Source organism: Anolis sagrei, chromosome 1 (assembly GCF_037176765.1).
Source record: "Anolis sagrei isolate rAnoSag1 chromosome 1, rAnoSag1.mat, whole genome shotgun sequence".
NCBI lineage: Eukaryota > Metazoa > Chordata > Lepidosauria > Squamata > Dactyloidae > Anolis > Anolis sagrei.
Window position 1 is genome coordinate 50186390 of NC_090021.1, and position 19307 is coordinate 50205696.

Genomic DNA, 19307 nt, shown 5'->3' on the forward strand with positions numbered 1-19307 from the left:
TACAGCGGCCCCTCCATATCCACAGATTCTTCATCCACAGATTCAACCATACATGACTTGCAAATATTTTGAAAAATACAAAAAGCAAATTCTGATTTTGCCATTTTATATAAGAGACATTGTTTTACTATTCTATTGTATATAGTGGAACTTAAGTATCCACAGTTTTTGGTATCCACAGTGGGTCCTGGAACTAAACCTCAGTGGATACCAGGGGCTCACAGTTACTATCAGTTGAATTTTGAAAGCAAGCCTTAATTGTTTAGTTTTATAATACGTTCCAATAAGCACAACCTGGGGATCACAACCAGACACAGTGAAGACATCTGCCCTTGCGCTATGCTACTCTGCTGCTGAGTATGCATGCCCAGTGTGGAACACATCTCATCACACTAAAACAGTGGATGTGGCTCTTAATGAGACATGCCGCATTATCACGGGGTGTCTGCGCCCCACACCACTGGAGAAATTACACTGCTTAGCCGGTATTGCACCACCTGACATCCGCCGGGAAGTAGCAGCCAATAGTGAAAGGACCAAGGCAGAGACATCTCCAGCTCATCCCCTGTTTGGGTATCAGCCAGCACGTCAACGACTTAAATCAAGACATAGTTTTCTTAGATCTACAGAGACACTCGCTGGAACACCCCAGCAAGCGAGAGTCCAAAAGTGGCAGGCCCAAACCCAGCACCTCAATTCATGGGTGATACCAGATGAGAGACTCCCCCCTGGGCACTCAGAAGACTGGGCGACTTGGAAGGCACTGAACAGATTGCGCTCTGGCACCACGAGATGCAGAGCCAATCTTAAGAAATGGGGCTACAGGGTGGAATCCTCGGCATGCGAGTGCGGAGAAGAACAAACCACTGACCACCTGCTGCAATGCACCCTGAGCCCTGCCACATGCACGATGGAGGACCTTCTTGCGGCAACCCCAGAGGCACTCCAAGTGGCCAGATACTGGTCAAAGGACATTTAACCAAATACCAAATTTACAAAATCGGTGTGGTTTTTTTTTTCTTTCTTTTTTTCTTTTTCTTTTTAATCTCTGTGTTTGTTTTGCTCTGTTAGAATTGTAATACAATGGTTGCTGATGACACGATAAATAAATAAATAAGCACTTATGGAAACCACAGTGGAATTAAGAGAAATTCATATATTGACATACCATGTCCAATCTTTTCCTTCAATTTTTTGTAAACAGGATAGGCTTAATTTATAGTAACATACTGCTCATAACATCTTAGCAAAAGTGAACCATTGGAGGCATTCAGGAGGCATGCATTCAGATATGCACTTGTATGAAGAGAGGGGAGGTCTGGAAACTGCCCTCACATGGACATAGTAAAACTGTAACTTTGGCCCCTTCTATACTGCCCTATAACCCAAGATCTGATCCCAGATGATTTGCTTTAAACTGGATTATATGAGTCTCCAATGCCAGATAATCTGGGATCAGATCTTGGGACATAGGCACAGTGTGGAACGGTTCTAAGACCCTCAGTGAGTGAGTTTACTTTTCACACCAGTAGATTAACGTTTAACTGGACTTAAGGTCTGGAAGAATGAAGGAAACAGTAAATTGATTTTTTTGATCCTTTGTCCATTTTAGATACACAAAATAAGGCAATTACAAACTGTAACCCAGCCATATATTCTGAACTCTTAAAGGAAAAAAACAAACCTGAACCACTTAATCTATCATTTTCTCCTCCAGAACAGAATGTTTTTGGCTCAGCATCTCCTTGAGTTATGTGGCTGAATTCTTCCCATTTGATGCTCTAGCAACATTCAATTAGATGGGGAATGTATACCCATTTGTACCTCCATTTTTGCTTGGAAAATATGCATCATACCTGTAACTTGAGTTGGTGCTATTACTTGACTGGCACTTGAAGTGGAGACATCTGGGCCAACTTCCACAGGCACAGGAGGAGAGGTTTTCTCAACTACTACTGTATGAAAGAAAAGGAAAAGCCACTTATGTACGAAAATGACTTTTCAAAATTTATACATGGCTTACTGAGTTAATCATCAAGGGAAAACTGTCGTAAGGCCCATGCCACATTAAGTTTCCAACATGCTGCAGACTCTTGCTGTGTACCTTCTAAATTATAATTGTGAAGCAATTATACATCTTCTTGTTATTACTACTAGCTGTATTTCAATGCAATGCAAGAGTAGATGTTTATAGAAATAGGAGTTAAAGTCTTTCTAAACATGAAACATACATATAAACATACAGCAAAAAGTGGTCCTACGACAAGTCATTCTAATTTCTTTATCCATCTAGATATGAAACGAATTGTGAGCTTAATTGTCAAAAAATTAAGCCATTACCACAGCCTAAGAATCACTGGAAAAGATTTTAAAGCACGAGCTAATGATAATGCAAAGTAGACATCCAACAAATTCAGAGATGCAATATTGGACTATGGACTTGGTTACTTATTTCACTATTTCAGTTCAATCAAGAATTTACTTGTAGGCATTTGCACCTCCACATGTTCTGCTCTTACACATAACATTTGTGAGTGTAATCAACCAGACACAGCTGCTGTACAACCTCCATAAAGTTTAGTGGACCAAAGCTACAACCACAACCCAAAGCTACACAGGGCTCCATGAAGATATTGCATGAACACTGGAGATGTCACCCCAGAGAATGAATGGTATTTTCCCCAATCATCCTTCTACCCTTCTGGGCAACAATCTTTCATAGGTGGAAAACATAAAATAAAATTTAATTCATCTGCTAATTAAGAAGGTTCTTTTCTACATTGTATGCCAGGCAAATTGAGAAATACTAAGATGGACTGTAATTTGAAAAGGACCAGGAAAGTATGCAGATAAATCAAAATAATTGTGGGATTCAGCTGTTATATATGCAACCTTCAGAATATTCCTGCTGCTTGACCTCCTACAAACATTGAATTGTAATATTAGCATATAAGAATAAAGAATAGCGCACTACTTATTCTGGACAGTAATTAGGACACAACGATTAATAATGTTGCAAATATTGGCTTAAGATTTGTAAACTATTATTCATGGCCTAAATATGACTTTCTTTCCATTTTTCTTTTCGCCCAGCTGTTTGAAAATGAATAACTTTGCTGATACTTCCTTTTTTAGGCCTGATGCAAATGTAATGTTAGCAATGGAAGCCGTGATATGGAGATCAGGAATGTACATCCTCCCACCCCATTCTGCAAGTAGAAACTTCCCCTTCTTTCTTGGCTAATATCCTTTTTAAAAATAGATAACACTTTTCAAAAATAGATTTTTACAAATAGTTAAGAACACGAGCAACAAAGAGCACATATAAAATAATATTTAAAACCAAGCAGCAAAACATAATAATAACTGAATACAAATAACACAGGAGCAGACAAAATCAAGTTCAACTAGCATTTTCTTAAGCCTTGAGAAAACAGAAAGGTCTTTCCTTTCCAGGGATATGGCACAACTTCTGAAATCCCAGCAAGCATGACAATAACCTGATAGCCTCCATGGTCAGAGACCAGAAAGCTTTGCATGTAGCACAGAGAACCGGGACACAGCATGTGATGGAGTAGAGGGTGGTAGGCTAATTCAGGTCTCGAGACCATCCTCATAGTTCTTTTGGTCATGTTTTGTATCACATTTGTTATTTACTAATGTTATCTTTTCCTGATGTTAGGTTCGGTCTGGTGACACATTGGATCCTGTTCCCTGAGGCTCTTAAGGGTCTGGGAGAAGTTAGGGCTGCCATTTGGATCCTTAGATACGACAGTGTCGTTTTCCATGTTGTTGCATGGAGTGCATTCTTTTGGACCGTGACCTCAAAGGTCTTGAAGTGCTTGGGTCTGGAAGGGGTTTAAGTTTGGCAACAATTTTTTCAGGACTGAGGCTGTCTCTGCGGCTTTTGTCATAGGCTTCAACCCACACTCTAGACAACACATTGGGCATAGAAGATCTTGTGCTTTCAAAAGTACATGCTTTTTCACAAGTCCAGGCTCCTTTGTGCTTCATCAGTTCTATTTTCTGTTAGTTCCTAGGTGCTGCTGGGCAAGATGATGAGTCCTGAGTGGCAGCCAGAGATTTGGATACAGAGTGTGGGTTCAACCGTTTTTGAGCAGGAACACACAGTTGAGTGGTTTAGGAAAGAGACCTTTGTCAGCAAGGAGCAATCAAAGTTTCCAATTTGAGATTTAATGGGATGAGCAAGCTAGCCACAGCAGAATGACTTCAGGCCCCCATTTGAATTATTAGGTGCCTTTTTTTTGGTTGAGGACTGCAAGGGCCTCCTAACGTTTTTAATCATTCACTTCAGTAACCTGGGCTTCCTAAGGGGATGTCAGTATTATTCTCATACCATTTATAGTTGGTGACCTGAGGTTATATGTGTTTACCATGCCAATCCTCAATATCTGAATAAAGCCTTTTAGAGAATTACAGAGAATACTTTACACAGAGGGGAAAGGGACGAGCCTTTCTGCAACAGGTAGCAGGGGGAGACTCTAAGACCTTTGGTATCCCTTTGGTGAAGAGGAAGGCTCTGGAACATTCTCCACAAGTTCTGTGACTAAGAAGCAGTGTATCCTTGAGGCTGATCTGCCCCTTCCCTGCCCCCTCACATATAAGATCTTATGACTTGGGTGGGAGTACTCTAGGTTTACCTTCCAGTAAGTGGTGGCCAGGGAGCAAACCAATTATTGGACTGTCCTCAAGGGTCAGATGTTTTGCCCACGGGAAGATTGAAATGATAGAATAGGGAAGGTGTCTGCTCTCCTCCGCTGCCTTTGTTTGTATTGCTAAGAGAACACAGGAGGACACCGATGACTGACATCAGTATTTTCTACCTTGCCCTTTGGATTTCTGTAACACCTACCAGAACAGCATTTCTCTTTGCAATCATGCCATTAATCAATGTTGTTGGTTGTGAATTTACATGATGTTAGGCAAGAACACCATAACATTCAAAAGAAGTTTAGCAGGACAACAGTTGTCACCATTGCTGTGAATGGGATTTCCCTTCCCTGACTAGTCTAACTGCCCTACCACTACTGTCTCCCCACATGATACAGGAGGGTTGTTTTATCATGTCAGAATTGAGAATATACTGCAAGTTGCTTCTGGTGTGAGAGAACTGACCCTCTGCAAGGATGTTGCCCAGGGGATGCCTGTGGGAGGTTTCTCTCCTTCAGGTCAGCAGTTAGGCTAGCACAAGGGTTTAACCCATTGCACCACTGCGGCTCCTATATAGGATACTTATATAGGAGGATACCAGCTTTATAACAACACTAGTATTGAATATGGTTAACAAACCACTAAGATTTTGTTCTTAGCCCCAAAGCTATCCATGGTTTCAACAAGCATAACTTGGTAAGTGAAGAAAAAAATTGCAGTTCAGATTCCAAACGAGTTTCAATAGCCATGTTACCACTAGTGCACTGACAGATACTAAAAGAAATGCTGCAGTTAAGATTAACGGAGGAAAGGAGGAAGAATTCGTAAGAGAAAAATAACTAGACGGGAGTAGATGAGTCTATAGCATGGTCATAACGTCATATCTGAACTGGGCCTTATTAATACTTCCACACACATAGAGAAAAAGAACACAAGGTTAATGGTAATTGTTTGGTTGTGTTTAAAGGAAAGGGTCTTCACCTTAGATGGCAAGGCAGCAGAAACAAAACATTAAATCAAAGTGATCATGAGTGTGCACAGTTAAAAGGTAAATGGCAACTGTAATTTATATTCAATTAGCATATAATATTTTAATCTGGTATGGATATGCCGTTGATTTCTATCTCTTTCACAAGATACAGATAATTAGTAAATTGACTTAGGAACTTGCACTCTCCTTGAGGCAAAAATGGCCAAAAAAGTCCAAGAGCATGTTCTACTTTTGCAAGATCTGTAGAGGACTGTAAAACGCACATGTGCCCCCTAGATCTTTTTTATGCTGTACAAGTGAATAGCAACCATTCATTTATAAAACAAAAAGGGAAGTACTAATTAGCTTGTAAACCAGATGCAGTTCCCAAACCATAAGTTGACTTAACTTGATCAAAACCCGTTCCCTATTTCTGATCAATGTAGTCAGCAAGCAGCAGGTTTTGCCTCCTCCCAACTGTCCCTCTTGGCACAACCTATTTGCGAACAAAACTGATTGAATTGATTGAACATACAGATCATCTAATTCTGGATACTGCTTTTGGGCGTGATGCCATCAGAGACATAATCCTGGTATTCTTAAAGAATGGAAAAAATCAGAACTTGTTGTTACAGAGAGGTAGACAATCTCTGTGGCCTGAGTCCAACACTGTGCTCATATGTAGTGCCAATGCAACTTTTACCCCAGTTCCTCTCCCCATCTTTGCAGCTCTAAGTAGCACCCCAAAAAAGTTCCAGAATTTTTCCCCCCTCTGAAGTTGGATTTTGGGATGTAAAAAAGTATCATACCAATAGTTTCCTGGTATGATACTATTTATAACTTGTTATCTACACCAAGACTTTGTTATATGGTTAGCAGCCGAAGGGGGGGGGGGAAGGGGGAGAAAAGGCCTGAGGCTGTTAGGAATTTGAAGTCCAAAACACCTGGAGGGAAGGCCCAAGTTTGCCCATGTCTGGGTTAGATCATAGTAAAGCCTCCTATTGCATGTAATATATGTCACATTAGAACCCAATTTTTTTTATTAACACCATGTAAAAATGAATTAATACTTTAATGATGCATTTTATGTATATTTTATGATGTATTTTAAATCTGGTTGAATTTTATTTCCAACAAATGTATAGCTTGAAGGCATAGAAATTGAAAGGTTAAATATATAGGTTTTGGGATAAATTTATGTGGATTGTGATAACTGGATTTTAACAAAAGTTCTGTAAAATGCTGTATAGGTTGAGCATACCTTATCTGAAATTTCAAAACCTTCCAACTTTCAAACCATGCCTACAGGTATTGTCAATGGCAGATATTCTCATATCCCTTTTGTTCCTGTTGTGTGTATTTGTGTGGCTCTAGAAATCAGGGATTGGCCTCATTGTTCTTTTATGCATTATATTCTGAACTAAGAACCATGTTTGGGGTGTATTCTATCTTCCCTGCCTTCTAATTCTGTATCAGAAAAAATTATCTCCTGTCTGATAACTCACAAAGTTTCTCTTTTTGCTCTGGTAATAATGTAAATTTGGGCAAGATGTACAGCAGATATTGCAATTGATTGCTCTGGTGATGCTCTAACCTACTCATAGTGTTGTTGTTTATATTCAATGAGCTTAAATTAGATACCATTTGCACTATCCCATTCCTTTGTTCTTGTTTACAGTTGGCCATGTTTTACGACAGTTCTCACCACAGGATATTAGGCGCTGTTTTGAATATTCTGAATTGGACAAACAAGTCATATTTACTTAGGGCAAGGATGGTCACTTTACTTAATTTGATCCTCCATCTCTAAAGGACTTGAAGAATCCGAACCTATCTTTTTCTGTTGAGGGGAAGAATACCTATTTTTCAAGATGCCATTCATGCAATTAAACAATAAATGTAGAAGAGACAATCTGGGTCTGGATTCTAATATGGGGGTGAGAAGGTTCTCATGTTCTTCCTGCTCCACTATTAGACAGATTCAGATGGGGATATTCAAACCTATTATTTAAATGGCAGGAACAGCTTTTACTGACAACAAAGGACACTGCCCCCCCTTCCCGGTGCAATAGCAGTATGGTATTTTGATGTGCAGAGCACAGGTTTTGGGGCCAAAATTATGGATGTTTATATGACCTGTGAGTAAGTCGAGGGTCATTTCATGGAGAGGGGAAAGTACAAATGCCACCTTAGATCTCCCTGGCTACCACTGCATTTCCCCAATAAGGTGGAGAAATCAGTTCTTCTTTTATATTCTACCTAGTGTAAGCTTCTGTTTTTCATCACTTTAATTTGGAGAATGGTTACTTTTTAAAACAAGAGTTAAGGTAATTGATTCACTTTGATCTGTGGATAAATCAACCTAGGTTTTGGGCACTAATTTTTTTAAACTAAAATTTCTAAACCTATACTTTAGTATAAAAGGTACTATTTCCTCTTGCTTTAATTTTTCAGTTCAGTTTATTATCATTTAAGTATCATTATCATTCAAGCTGGAATGCGTCCAGAGGAGGCGACTAAAATGATCCAAGTGTCTGGAGAACAAGCCCTAGAGGAGTGGCTTAAAGACCTGAGCATGTTTCGCCTGAAGAAGAGAAGGCTGAAAGGAGACATGATGAGGGCCATGTATAAATATGTGAGGGGAAGTCATAGGAAGGAGGGAGCAAGCTTGTTTTCTGCTGCCCTGGAGACTAGGATATGGAACAATAGCTTCAAATTACAAGAAAGGAGATTCCACCTGAACATTTGGAAGAACTTCCTGACTATGAGAGCTGTTCAGCAGTGGAACTCTCAGCTCCAGAGTGTGGTAGAGGCTCCTTCTTTGGAGGCTTTTAAACAGAGGCTGGATGGCCATCTGTAGGGGGTGCTTTGAATGCCATTTTCCTGCTTCTTGGCAGCTCTAGGATTCTATGATTCTGTAAGTATATAAAATTTTTGGGAACAACTCATTTAAACATGAGACTCTTAAAATTGGTGAAAGATTGTGATATAGAATTCCAGAATGTGGCTTAAATACTGCCCACTTTATTCTGGCTAGAGAAAAATCAGGGTACAGTGGTTTCCAACTTGTGGTCCATGGACCACCAGTGGTCCGCAAGAACTAAAATATGGTCTGTGGCTTCTCTGTTACTATACTGTTGCAACAAGAGCGACTGGTCTTGCAAAAACCCTCTTATAGTGCCAAGGCTTATTAAATATGGTTTTCTGTGAGTGAGCAGATGGTGACTACTGGATGGCATATGTTCTGTATCAGAAACTAGAGCTGATGTGATGTGATCTATTCCAATGCAGTTTTCTGAATCAGCACCCCAAATAACCGAACTGAATCTAAAGATGACCAAAAACCGATTTGTAACCTTTTTGGTACTAATGTTGGGGAGTGGTCCTTGGTCACAGTGGTCCCTGGTCAAAAAAAGGTTGGGAACCGCTGGTATAATGAGTTGGGAAGAAACAGCCTACATATATATTCCACATTAGCTAAAAGGTGGGATTTATAAAATTTAATAGTAATTTTAAGGCATGCAGTTTAGCTGTAATTGTAATCCATTATCCACACAGAAAAAGCCATGGAAAATTTGAGATAATATATTGGGCCATGGGAGTGTTGTTATTCCTTTAGCCTTCAAACAATTTCTAATACTATGTGTACTTTTCTGTCTTTGCACAATGAAAGTTGAATGTGGTCACATATTACAGCTTTAGTTTTTTTTAAAAAAATGGTAATCATATGAGCTTTAACTTCCTCATTAAGAAGACATACTACTTTCTGTGTGAGATAACACTCGCTCTCTTGTTTTTGAAAGAAAACATGTGTTGTGCCTCCACATGCAGAAAGACACAGTTTATTAAGACTTCCTTAACTGGTTAAATTATTGTCAAGTATTCTTCACTCCCAAATGGTTTCTTTCATAATATCAAGAATTTCAAATTTTCCCCTCCCTCCCATAAATTTTGCAACTGAACTGCATAAAGATTGCAAGAAAAATTAAAAGTGGATTTGTATGTTAAAGGACCAAAGTTAAGTTGTGAGGTGTAGCTGCCCTGAGGAAACGTATTCATTACCTCCAAGTTTTCATGGAGCACATACATCTGATTGGTCTGTGTGAGGTGAGAAGGGCGGCATATAAATGTTGTAAATAAATAAAATTAATAAATTTTCCAAACTCATGATGTATCTTCTATTCTCCTCCAAAAACTTAACAGGAGCAGAACATGCATCAGACTGCATGACAGATGAATGAGACTACTACTCGGCAGTGTGGCCAATTGTAATACCTGCTAGGCAACAAGTAATTAGCCTTGACATTATCGCTCCCCTACAAACTAACTTACCTTATAGATTTCAGATCGCCTTGTTTCCAAACCTGCCCTATTCACATGCCTTAAAGTGACAACACCCAAACAAAGAGAGTTCTAAACAAGATGCCCAATAAATATTTGTCTATATTTCTTATAGCATATTTATGATTTGAAATCAGAGAAATGCAGGATCTGAACATTAGCATCTGAAAATAAGAATCAATATTGAGACGGTGAACCAAGTAATACACAAAAAAGCCACATCAATTTCTTCAGGGCTAAATTACATATACCTGTGTTACCGGATTTGGAGCCAGCATATCGTCAAATGTTAAAATGGTGTTGTAGAGCTGGATTTATGAAAAAAATAAAAGAGCAGGGCTCACATCTTGAAAGACAACTGGACATTAAATCCTAATTCAAACTCTAAATGAGGCCTGTCCGTTTCAGGTATGAGATTCCAATATATTATGGATTTGAATAGAAATGTAGGAATTTTTAAATCACTTGGTTGGGTTGGATGATCCAAGATCGCAAATCTGTATTCCATTATACTCTTTCAAGGTCCTCTCACAGTCACTTCTCAACTATAGTTCCTCTCCCACAAAAGCATATCATTGGCGACACCAGAAGGAAAACAATTTAGAATCAAAGTATACCTGCCTATGTTCTGTTCACCAATAGCGTGTTGGCAATGCATTTATTTTTGCACATGCGGCAAGCCTTTTGCTTTTCTTTGCTGCTGCACTGATGTTAAGCATGTTAAAACAGGACATTTTGAAGCGGCTGATTTTACAGGCATTTGCAGAAATCATGCAAAGACTGAGACAGCAAACTAATGAAATCGACCTTTAGAATATTTCATGTAAGAAATGATAGTCAGTTTTATTTTTCAGAATTAAATTGTAAATATTTAAAGAGGAATCCAAAAGGATTCTGTTCTCAGTGCAAATTACAAACACATGGTCATACGAGACTATGAATGAGAGGAGGGTTTCACAGCACTGTGTGGTTTGCAGGGGACTAGTTACCTGATCCAGTTCTAGATTGTTTACACAGCAATCAAGTCCAACACTCTGAAACCGGGTCCTATAATAATGCAATCAGGTACCAGTTTGGCTTCACTTTCAGAACAAGTCCTGTCTTATACTAGCACTTTACACATAAAGAAATGACACAAGGAAAAGAGAAGACATGCACATATTCAGACTATTTAGGCTACATCACAAGATCCTTATCCACTCTCACCTTCTCGCACAGCCACCTCGGGCTCACTTTTCTGTGAGATGGTCAGTGCCTCCACTGGCTCTTCCTTTGCTGGGAGAGGTGGAGGAGAAGTACCTTTAGCAACATGTTGAGTAATCTGGGTCTTGCCAATGACAGGTGGCTGAACTCTAACTGCAGGGTGATGATATAGCTTGTTTCTGTGAGAGCCAGAAACCGTATAGCCCATTCCACCAGGGCAGATTTCCTTAAAAGCAGCTAGATTTGGGACGGGAAAACATTTCTTTTAAGAGTCTAAAAGTGAAATATTTTTGACACACTGGAAAATATAATGAAGAAAATCTCTTGACATTAAGAACATTTCGACATTTTTTATCTCTTCTACATTTAACTAAAATCACAGAATACATAAGACTGTTGCTGAACAAGTTACTTGGGGATTTCATTTGTTGCTTCCTAAAAAAAAGATTGAGTGTAACTTCGACTTTTAAATACATTGTTACATTCAGAGGATCTAAATTATAGTATTGGCCTCTGACTTCAAGCTAAAACTAATGATGTGAATTAGTCTCTGGCTGGCACAATGCCTCCTCTTTGCTAAACCTCAGATTAGCTAATTCAGAGCAGCCCTTTATATGACTTTATGGTAGAAGAAAAGGGACAGAAGTAATTTGCAGTTGTCAATGTAGATTTTATAAACTAGAGGTAGAGTCAAGTAACATGGGATTTAGTCTATGAATATTGTCTTGTATTTTGTATTTTCTCTTTTCAGTGGGTCAGTCCTTCAAATGTGATCAAGTCTTACAAATCTCCTTATGTTTTATGCAGATTTAAGGACAAAAATACATCTCATACACGTTGAAAATCCCTTAAATCGAATTTTGAAATCTGAAATACCCCAGAATCTGAAATTGTCTGCATGAGTGACTGAAACAACTATACTTTGTTTTTCAATGGTTCAATGCACATACATTTTGTCTCATGCACAAAATTGTTAAAATATTGTATGAAATTACTTTTGGGATATCTGTGTAGACAGCACTCCACATCTGCTGGCGTTAGAGCAGATTTGGGCAAACTTTGGCCCTCCAGGTGTTTTGGACTTCAGGCGCTATAATTCCTAACAGCTGGTAGGCTGTTAGGAATTGTGGGAGTTAAAGTCCAAAACACCTGGAGGGCCAAAGTTTGCCCATGCCTGGGTTAGAGGCATAGAATCCCCGGGAAAGTGGAAAAATTTAAATAAATAAAGTACAATCATTTTATTTCAGAGGACATTACTCTAGCATTTCTAGGTCCACCATCACAGTGCTGTGGGCAACTTTCTCCTGAATCCTACTGGAGGAACTACAAAAGGCCAGAACAGTGTTTTCTCTAGGAATTGCTAGGTTTTCCAGTGCAATTTCTGGTGGATATGGAACACAGAGTTGCACTTGAGAACCTAAAGAAAAGATATGACCCAAATTTGAGAATAATCAAATGAATTTTGTTTTTATCTTGGGTCCCTTCTCCAATATTTCTCATTATATATGTATCTGCAAACACATTCCAAATCTGAAAAAATGTGAAATTCCAAACACTTCTGTTCCCAAGCACTTCAGAGAAGGGATAGTCAACTCGTATTATATATTATTTATTTTGTATATATATTCAGCTCAACCATGGAAACCCACTGTGTGACCCTGGCCAAGCCATACTCTCTTATCCTCAGAGGCAGCAAAGGAAAATCCTCTCTGAACAAATCTTGACAAGAATGCATAGGTTTGCCATATTTTGCTAACAACTTGAAGGCAACAACAACAAAAATATCTAAACGAAACATGTACCTTATATATTACTGAGTTTTGGCCTCTTTAATGTGAATGTATGTTTCAGTAATTTGTAATAGCTTTGTATCTTCCTTCAGTATCATATGCAATGTTATTTAATAAAGCATCAAGACCACGGGACAAAAGGTAAAGAGCTTTTTCTCTCTCTTTTGCCATGAGCATGCTGTCTGGGAAATTGTGGTAATAGTATTCCAAACATGTAACTCTTCCTAGTTTTGATGAAATCCAACCCTGGTCTCACATTTCCAAGGACTCCAAAGTTCTTGATCAGCAAGACTTGGGAGATTCCAGGATTTTGCAAGACTGGGCTCACTCTTGGGTGTCTACACTTGAAAATGCCTATGCTAATAAAACTTTAGGTCTGTTTTAGGTCTACTGAATCACGGGATGTAAGCCATGAACTAAGAAACTTCAGTGAGTGAATGGGGAATATAGCTTCATATGAAAGCTGTCTACAAAGAAAAAGGAAAACCTTATGTTGGCTTATGCTATCTTTTTGGTATGAAGTGCATGGCAGGAGGTTGGACTAGATGGCCCATGTGGTCTCTTCCAACTCTATTTTTCTATAATTCTATGAACTAGTACAAGCAATTGAACACTACAATGTAGGGAAACTATGTTGGTAACATTTGGTATGCTCTATATAATATACAGAGGGTCAGTGGAAGCATATGCTTTTTCTGGGAACCTCTTACCTGTTCCTGGAAGGGGACATTTCTCACAGTGGGGGCCCCAGGCTTTGCCAACACTGCAACAGCAGAGCTGCTTGCTGAGCTGAACAGAGAGAGGGTGCATACACTGCTTTCCTGCACTGACAAACCGGTAGCAGGGCCCTTTCTCTTCAGTGACCATGGGATTATCAACTGCAGCAAAAAGGGAAGGAGGACGCTAGAGTTTACATGAGAAACAAACAGAGAAACACTACAGGAGTTCCATCACCAGATTAAAAGAAGAAGATTGAAAATAACATCATCAGTGTGCAAACAATGGTGACGTCTCGGGACAAATTTTAAAAATTATGATCACATATAATACCTGAAGTCAAAATAATGCAACACAGAAGTAAATAAGCCCATATTATTTAAGAATCAAAGCCAGTGTTCAAATTAGATGCTGCCATGCCCAACAACACAGAATTAGAAGATAGCCTTCTTTCCCATGCAGAAGCACTGAAGCAGAAGCTGAAAGCAGGTGAACAGCAAAAATACAGAACATTGACTGGTTACACACTCTCGTCCAACCCTGAAATTGAAATTACAATGCTCTGTCATATGGGACTGCAAAATATTGACACTGAATTGAGATGCAAAACCATGTTATAGCATTGAGACAAATGTTTTGAAATCATTACTAGTCGGCACTTACAGTGAAAAAAAACATTTGAATGGAACTAAGTACCAATAATCATAATAAGAGAACAACCCTATAATTGTTTCCCTTTTCAGTCATTTCAAATTTATGTGATGAAGCTCCTACTGAGGTTTATATTTCTTCCATGCAACAAGAACAGTAATATGTTTGAACTTAGCCCATATTAATATGAAATACCAAGATATCAAAAAGAATTCCTGCTATTATTTAGGGATAAAACCTGCCTTGAAAGATGATTTTTTGATTACAGCTAAAGGAGGACAAAATTCCAAGGATCTGGATGCAAGCAGAAATCCAAATTCACATGTAACATCAGATTTGCATGAGGGCTGCACAACCTGTGGCCCACAAGCTACAACAGCTCAATTGTGGATAAACCTTTTTTTAGTACAGTTTTGAACTGCAAATGCAAGAGCGTTGTCAAGAGCCTGGCAAGGCAAAAGACATGGCAAGTGGGCTACAGACAGTGCAGCAGCTATGCAAACCTATGATATTTTGAAAGACAAAAGCACTCTCTTTATTCTACCTATATCCCAAGGCTTTTTACTGAATTCATCATTAGGACTTATAAAAATTATAAAACAGCCAGTCTGATTTTTAATATTATTTATTATTTATTTCGCGCATTTCTACCCCGCCCTTCTCAACCCCCAAGGGGGGACTAATTAAATTAATAACGACCATTAAAAATGTAAATATTAATCTTCACATATCCCATTTAAATGAATGGAAGTTGAACAGCAGCAGTGATTGGTGGATTTTATCTGTATCTTCTCTGTGATATAGTCCGAATAGAGTGAATGTGAAAGAAACAGTTGTTGACAGCCTTCTCCTTGTATCCAATGACAAAAGACGTTCATTGTTATTTTAAAATTATATAAATACCAATAAAAATAGTTCATGTTTGCTTCTTGGAAATCTGTTTTTAGAACTGTTTAAGTGCCTGTGTCCCCATAGCACTCTTTCAGGATTTTGATATATAGTTATTAGGATGAGAATATATGCCCAAGTAAGTAAGAAACAAGGTATAAATTGTTCTAATGATATGCAACAGACCATACAAACCTGGGATACTTAAGATTTTAAAAAGATAAAGATATGCTACTTCCTATAGTATAAACTAATTCAGTATATTCAGCCAGGCAATTGAGTAAAGTTATATGATCAGACTTAATACACATATTTATTCATTCAAAGCTGTAATCTTAAACTGACTTACCTGAGAGTAGGCTCCATAATATTCAAAGGAGCTTACTCCCAAATGAATGTGCAATAAATCCAAATGGTTTTAAAGCAATAAATATATACATTCATATTCTGACATGCTAAAGAACAACACAGTCTTATTCATGTAACAATCTCATTCACATGTCACTATATACTGACACTAATTTTAGATTTGATTTACACGCACACAAAAGTCTGGGACATAGCACTGCTGCTTTCAACCAGCTCCAGATTCAGTGGAGCTGTTTACAAGCTCTGATCTGGAGTCGAAGCAGTGCTGGGAGCAGAGCCCAGACCATCTAAGTGGACCAAACTGGGTTCAGCCCCACTGGACTCCTAACTGGACTGTTGTCCCTGCTGCCATGGAGCTTTTTGGTCAGCTGCCACAACAACAGGGACATTGCAGCCCTGATCCTTGTGCCATGAAGCATAGGGAAAAGGAAACAGCAGTAGCTGGCTCTGTGAAAAGTAGACAGTTTCAAATTAGAGCTGGTCCAGCTGTCCACATTATCCCAGAGTGTCAGCAAAACTCTAGATCAGGCATGGGCAAACTTTGGCCCTCCAGGTGTTTTGGACTCCAACTTGCACTATTCCTAACAGCTTCGGGCCTCTTAAGTGGCTGAGGGGGAAAAGGAAAGGGCCTGAGGCTGTTAGGAATTGTGGGAGTTGGAGTCCAAAACACCTGGAGCGCCAAGGCTTGCCCATGCCTGCTCCAGAGCATTCCCCAACTTCTCATGTGGAGGTTAAACCAGGTTATCAACCAGATTTTACTGAACATTGCCTGGACATAAAGAATTTGATGTCTGAACTGTTTAAATGTGATGTATAGGACCAATGTTGACATGGGAAATTGTTACATAGATAATTTTTTAATAAATCAGTTTTCATTTAGGACAATTGTTATCTGCGGTATATAGATTTTACATGTGACAGTAAGTGACAGCTAATTCATTCCCAATTATTTTTTGCAACCCAGCCATTTACAAGTATGCATCGGTAATCGAGATATTAACAAATAAGAGGGTGACCAAATATAATAGCTTAACATGGGACAGAGGAAAAAAGTATCAATAACAGTTGAGATATGCAATGAGTAACCCGAAAGTGGTCTTCAATGAGAGCTCAGCTCACCCATGAGGCTTATCCATACAAGTATATGACTGAGCAAATCAAGATAAAAGGACACTTGTGAACCATTTCTGACTCCAGTGTTAAGAATTTACCGAAGTATTTGACTATAGAAAAAACAACACAACATATTTTATCCACACCTCTTAGCATTCATTCTTACAAGTAGAACCTGCTATTATGTGGGCTACCATGTTTCCAACCAGTCCTCAATGCTTTCCATTTCCATTCCTCAAGTCTTTCATCCCCTTCAACTCAACCATCAGACAATACACTGGTCATTAAATATTATCAGTCCTAATGAGGCTGCAGAACATTTATCTTTATAAGTTCATTTGTACTTCTGTAAACCTTGATGCTCCATTTGGCCACATAATGACTCAAGTTTCAAAAAATGAGATCCGTATTCTGTCTGATTTGATAATGTTAACAGACATAATAAAATCACTGTCAAAAATGATATATTACACTTCCACGGTTCATTAAATAAATAGGTTGAAAACAGTACTTCAGCTAAATGCTCTTTAGCATTAAGACCCCAATCAAAATGCAGTTCATGCTCTCATTTTTGATGAGCCTCCTCTCTCTGCCATAAACAGACATTTCTTCAGTCCTTTGGATACTTACCTAGAAGAAGGGCCCACTTAACATTGTGGAACTTTCTTTTGCATAGATGTGGAGCTACATATATTCTTAGCCATAGCATCATTTAAAATATTGGTTAGCACAAAGAACAACATGAATAACTAATTACTGGCAGTCAAAGTATTTTCTGAAAGATTTTATGTGTCTTTTTGTTGGATAGGTGGGGGTATAAGTACTGACAAAGAAGTGAGTGAGGAAAGTAAACATCGGAAACATAGAGACAAGACTTCATATCCTTTAATTAAAGGGTTGGAAAAACATGAACCAATTTAGTTAAATGACAGGAAAAGACAACTTTCATTTAATTGAACCAGTGATCAGTTGAAGAAGCAATACAAGGCTTTTGTGCAGTATATACCCTGAAAAGCATTCATTTTTGACAGGAATTCTAGCAAACATTGGAGTCATATGCCCCATGATTTTGATTTAAAATTCTATTTCCTTATTAGATATTAATAGAAAATAATATTAAATGATAAATTTAAACTTCTCACAGTCTGAATAACATTCTAACCACCAATGATTAATTTATATCAATACACACAAACAATTGATATTCATCTAGCATTGTTACTTACGGATGCATCTGGAAAGAGTAGGGTCTGGCATAAATCCCATTTTGCAGGTACACCTATAGCTGCCCATGGTATTCAAACACTCACCATTAGGGCATACCCCTTGCAGTTGGCATTCATTAATATCTGAAATGAAACACAGCTGGTAGTAAATAATGGAGCCATGCACACAATTCTGTGAATGTCCCTGTCATTAGTCATGCGATATTATTATGAATAAAAGAAGAGGTTTATTGGATCAACCCCAAGCATGTCTATTGAATGCCTATAAAGAAAATACGACCACAGTAGAGTACCATCTACTCTATTTCATAGTAAATGATATGCAAAGTCAATAGATATTTTAAGTCCCGTCGTTTACTGTTTCTGCTCTAGCCAAGACTAACTAATGGATTGAGCCCATTATTTTTAAATAACCACCACATGTCGATTTATGCAGGAAACATTTTTTTACCCAGGGCCTTAGTAGGCTTGCACATAGATTTGGTTTGGTCAGTTCCCTTTGGCCAATCTGGCTTGTTTGGCTAGCCATAACGGTAAGGGCCCAACTGACTTGTTTTTTTGTTTTGTTTTGTTTTTTTGGCCCAAACAGGCCATGTGGCAGCTGGTCATGGCTCCTCTTCTCCTCTTCAGCATCATGTGGCACGCAAAGAGGCAGCCATGTGCTCAAACAGGGTTTCCCAGTGAGCCCTGCCTGTTGGGTCAATCAGAACAGACGAATGCCATGATGTGTCTTATGCAAGTGGTGTCTATTTAATGGGGCGAGCACCTCCATTGCTCTCAGTTGCATCCTGGCTCTAGAGAGATGCTTCAGTCCGATTGCCTTGCTGCTCGCTCTCAGTTTTATTTTTTGGCTTGGCTTGGCCTTTCTCTAGCATTGAATCTTTTGGGGTTTCCTTTATTTTTTTTATTCTTAATATTTAGTGGGACAGGGAGTTGGAGTTGGGGTAGGATGTGGTGCGTGTGTTTGGGGACATGGGAAGAAAGAAAGAGCATCTCTTTGTTCTTGATGGGCTTTTCTTTAAAATTTTTGGGTGGATCTGAGAGCCTTGATTCAGCCTTTAGCTTCTTTTCTCTTCCCCTCTTCTCCTTCAGAAAATACTTTAAAAAGATAATAATAATAATAATAACAACAATAATTAATAATCCCAGGAAAACAAACAGAAAACCTCATTCTCAGAAGACTACCGCCTAGTTATCTACCTACCTATAATTTCATTCCTTTGCAAACAATTTATCTCTGTTTATATTTCTCTCTGTGCTCTAAAAGGAAAAGAAAGTCCTAAAAATCAGGGGATGACTAATACATCATGAAACTTGGTGGGCTAACAGTAGTAGATGTGTCCTCCAAGTGTGGTCATTTTCATCCTG

General features: G+C 38.6%; 1 protein-coding gene across 5 annotated transcripts in view; it reads right to left on the minus strand.

Moving 5' to 3' along the window:
• LTBP1 (latent transforming growth factor beta binding protein 1) overlaps window positions 1–19307 on the minus strand; it is a 207327-nt gene that overhangs the window by 52806 nt on the left and 135214 nt on the right. The window contains exons 10-13 of one of the 5 annotated variants that reach the window (XM_067464424.1): window positions 17940–18062; window positions 13686–13853; window positions 11189–11257; window positions 1857–1955 (exon numbers count right to left, since the gene is read on the minus strand). In XM_067464424.1, coding sequence (XP_067320525.1) covers window positions 1857–1955; window positions 11189–11257; window positions 13686–13853; window positions 17940–18062 — 459 coding nt within the window. Of the gene's footprint in view, window positions 1–1856; window positions 1956–11188; window positions 11423–13685; window positions 13854–17939; window positions 18063–19307 lie in introns of all 5 variants that reach the window. The other 4 variants (XM_060754006.2, XM_060754005.2, XM_067464429.1 and 1 more) reach the window with 4 other exon arrangements.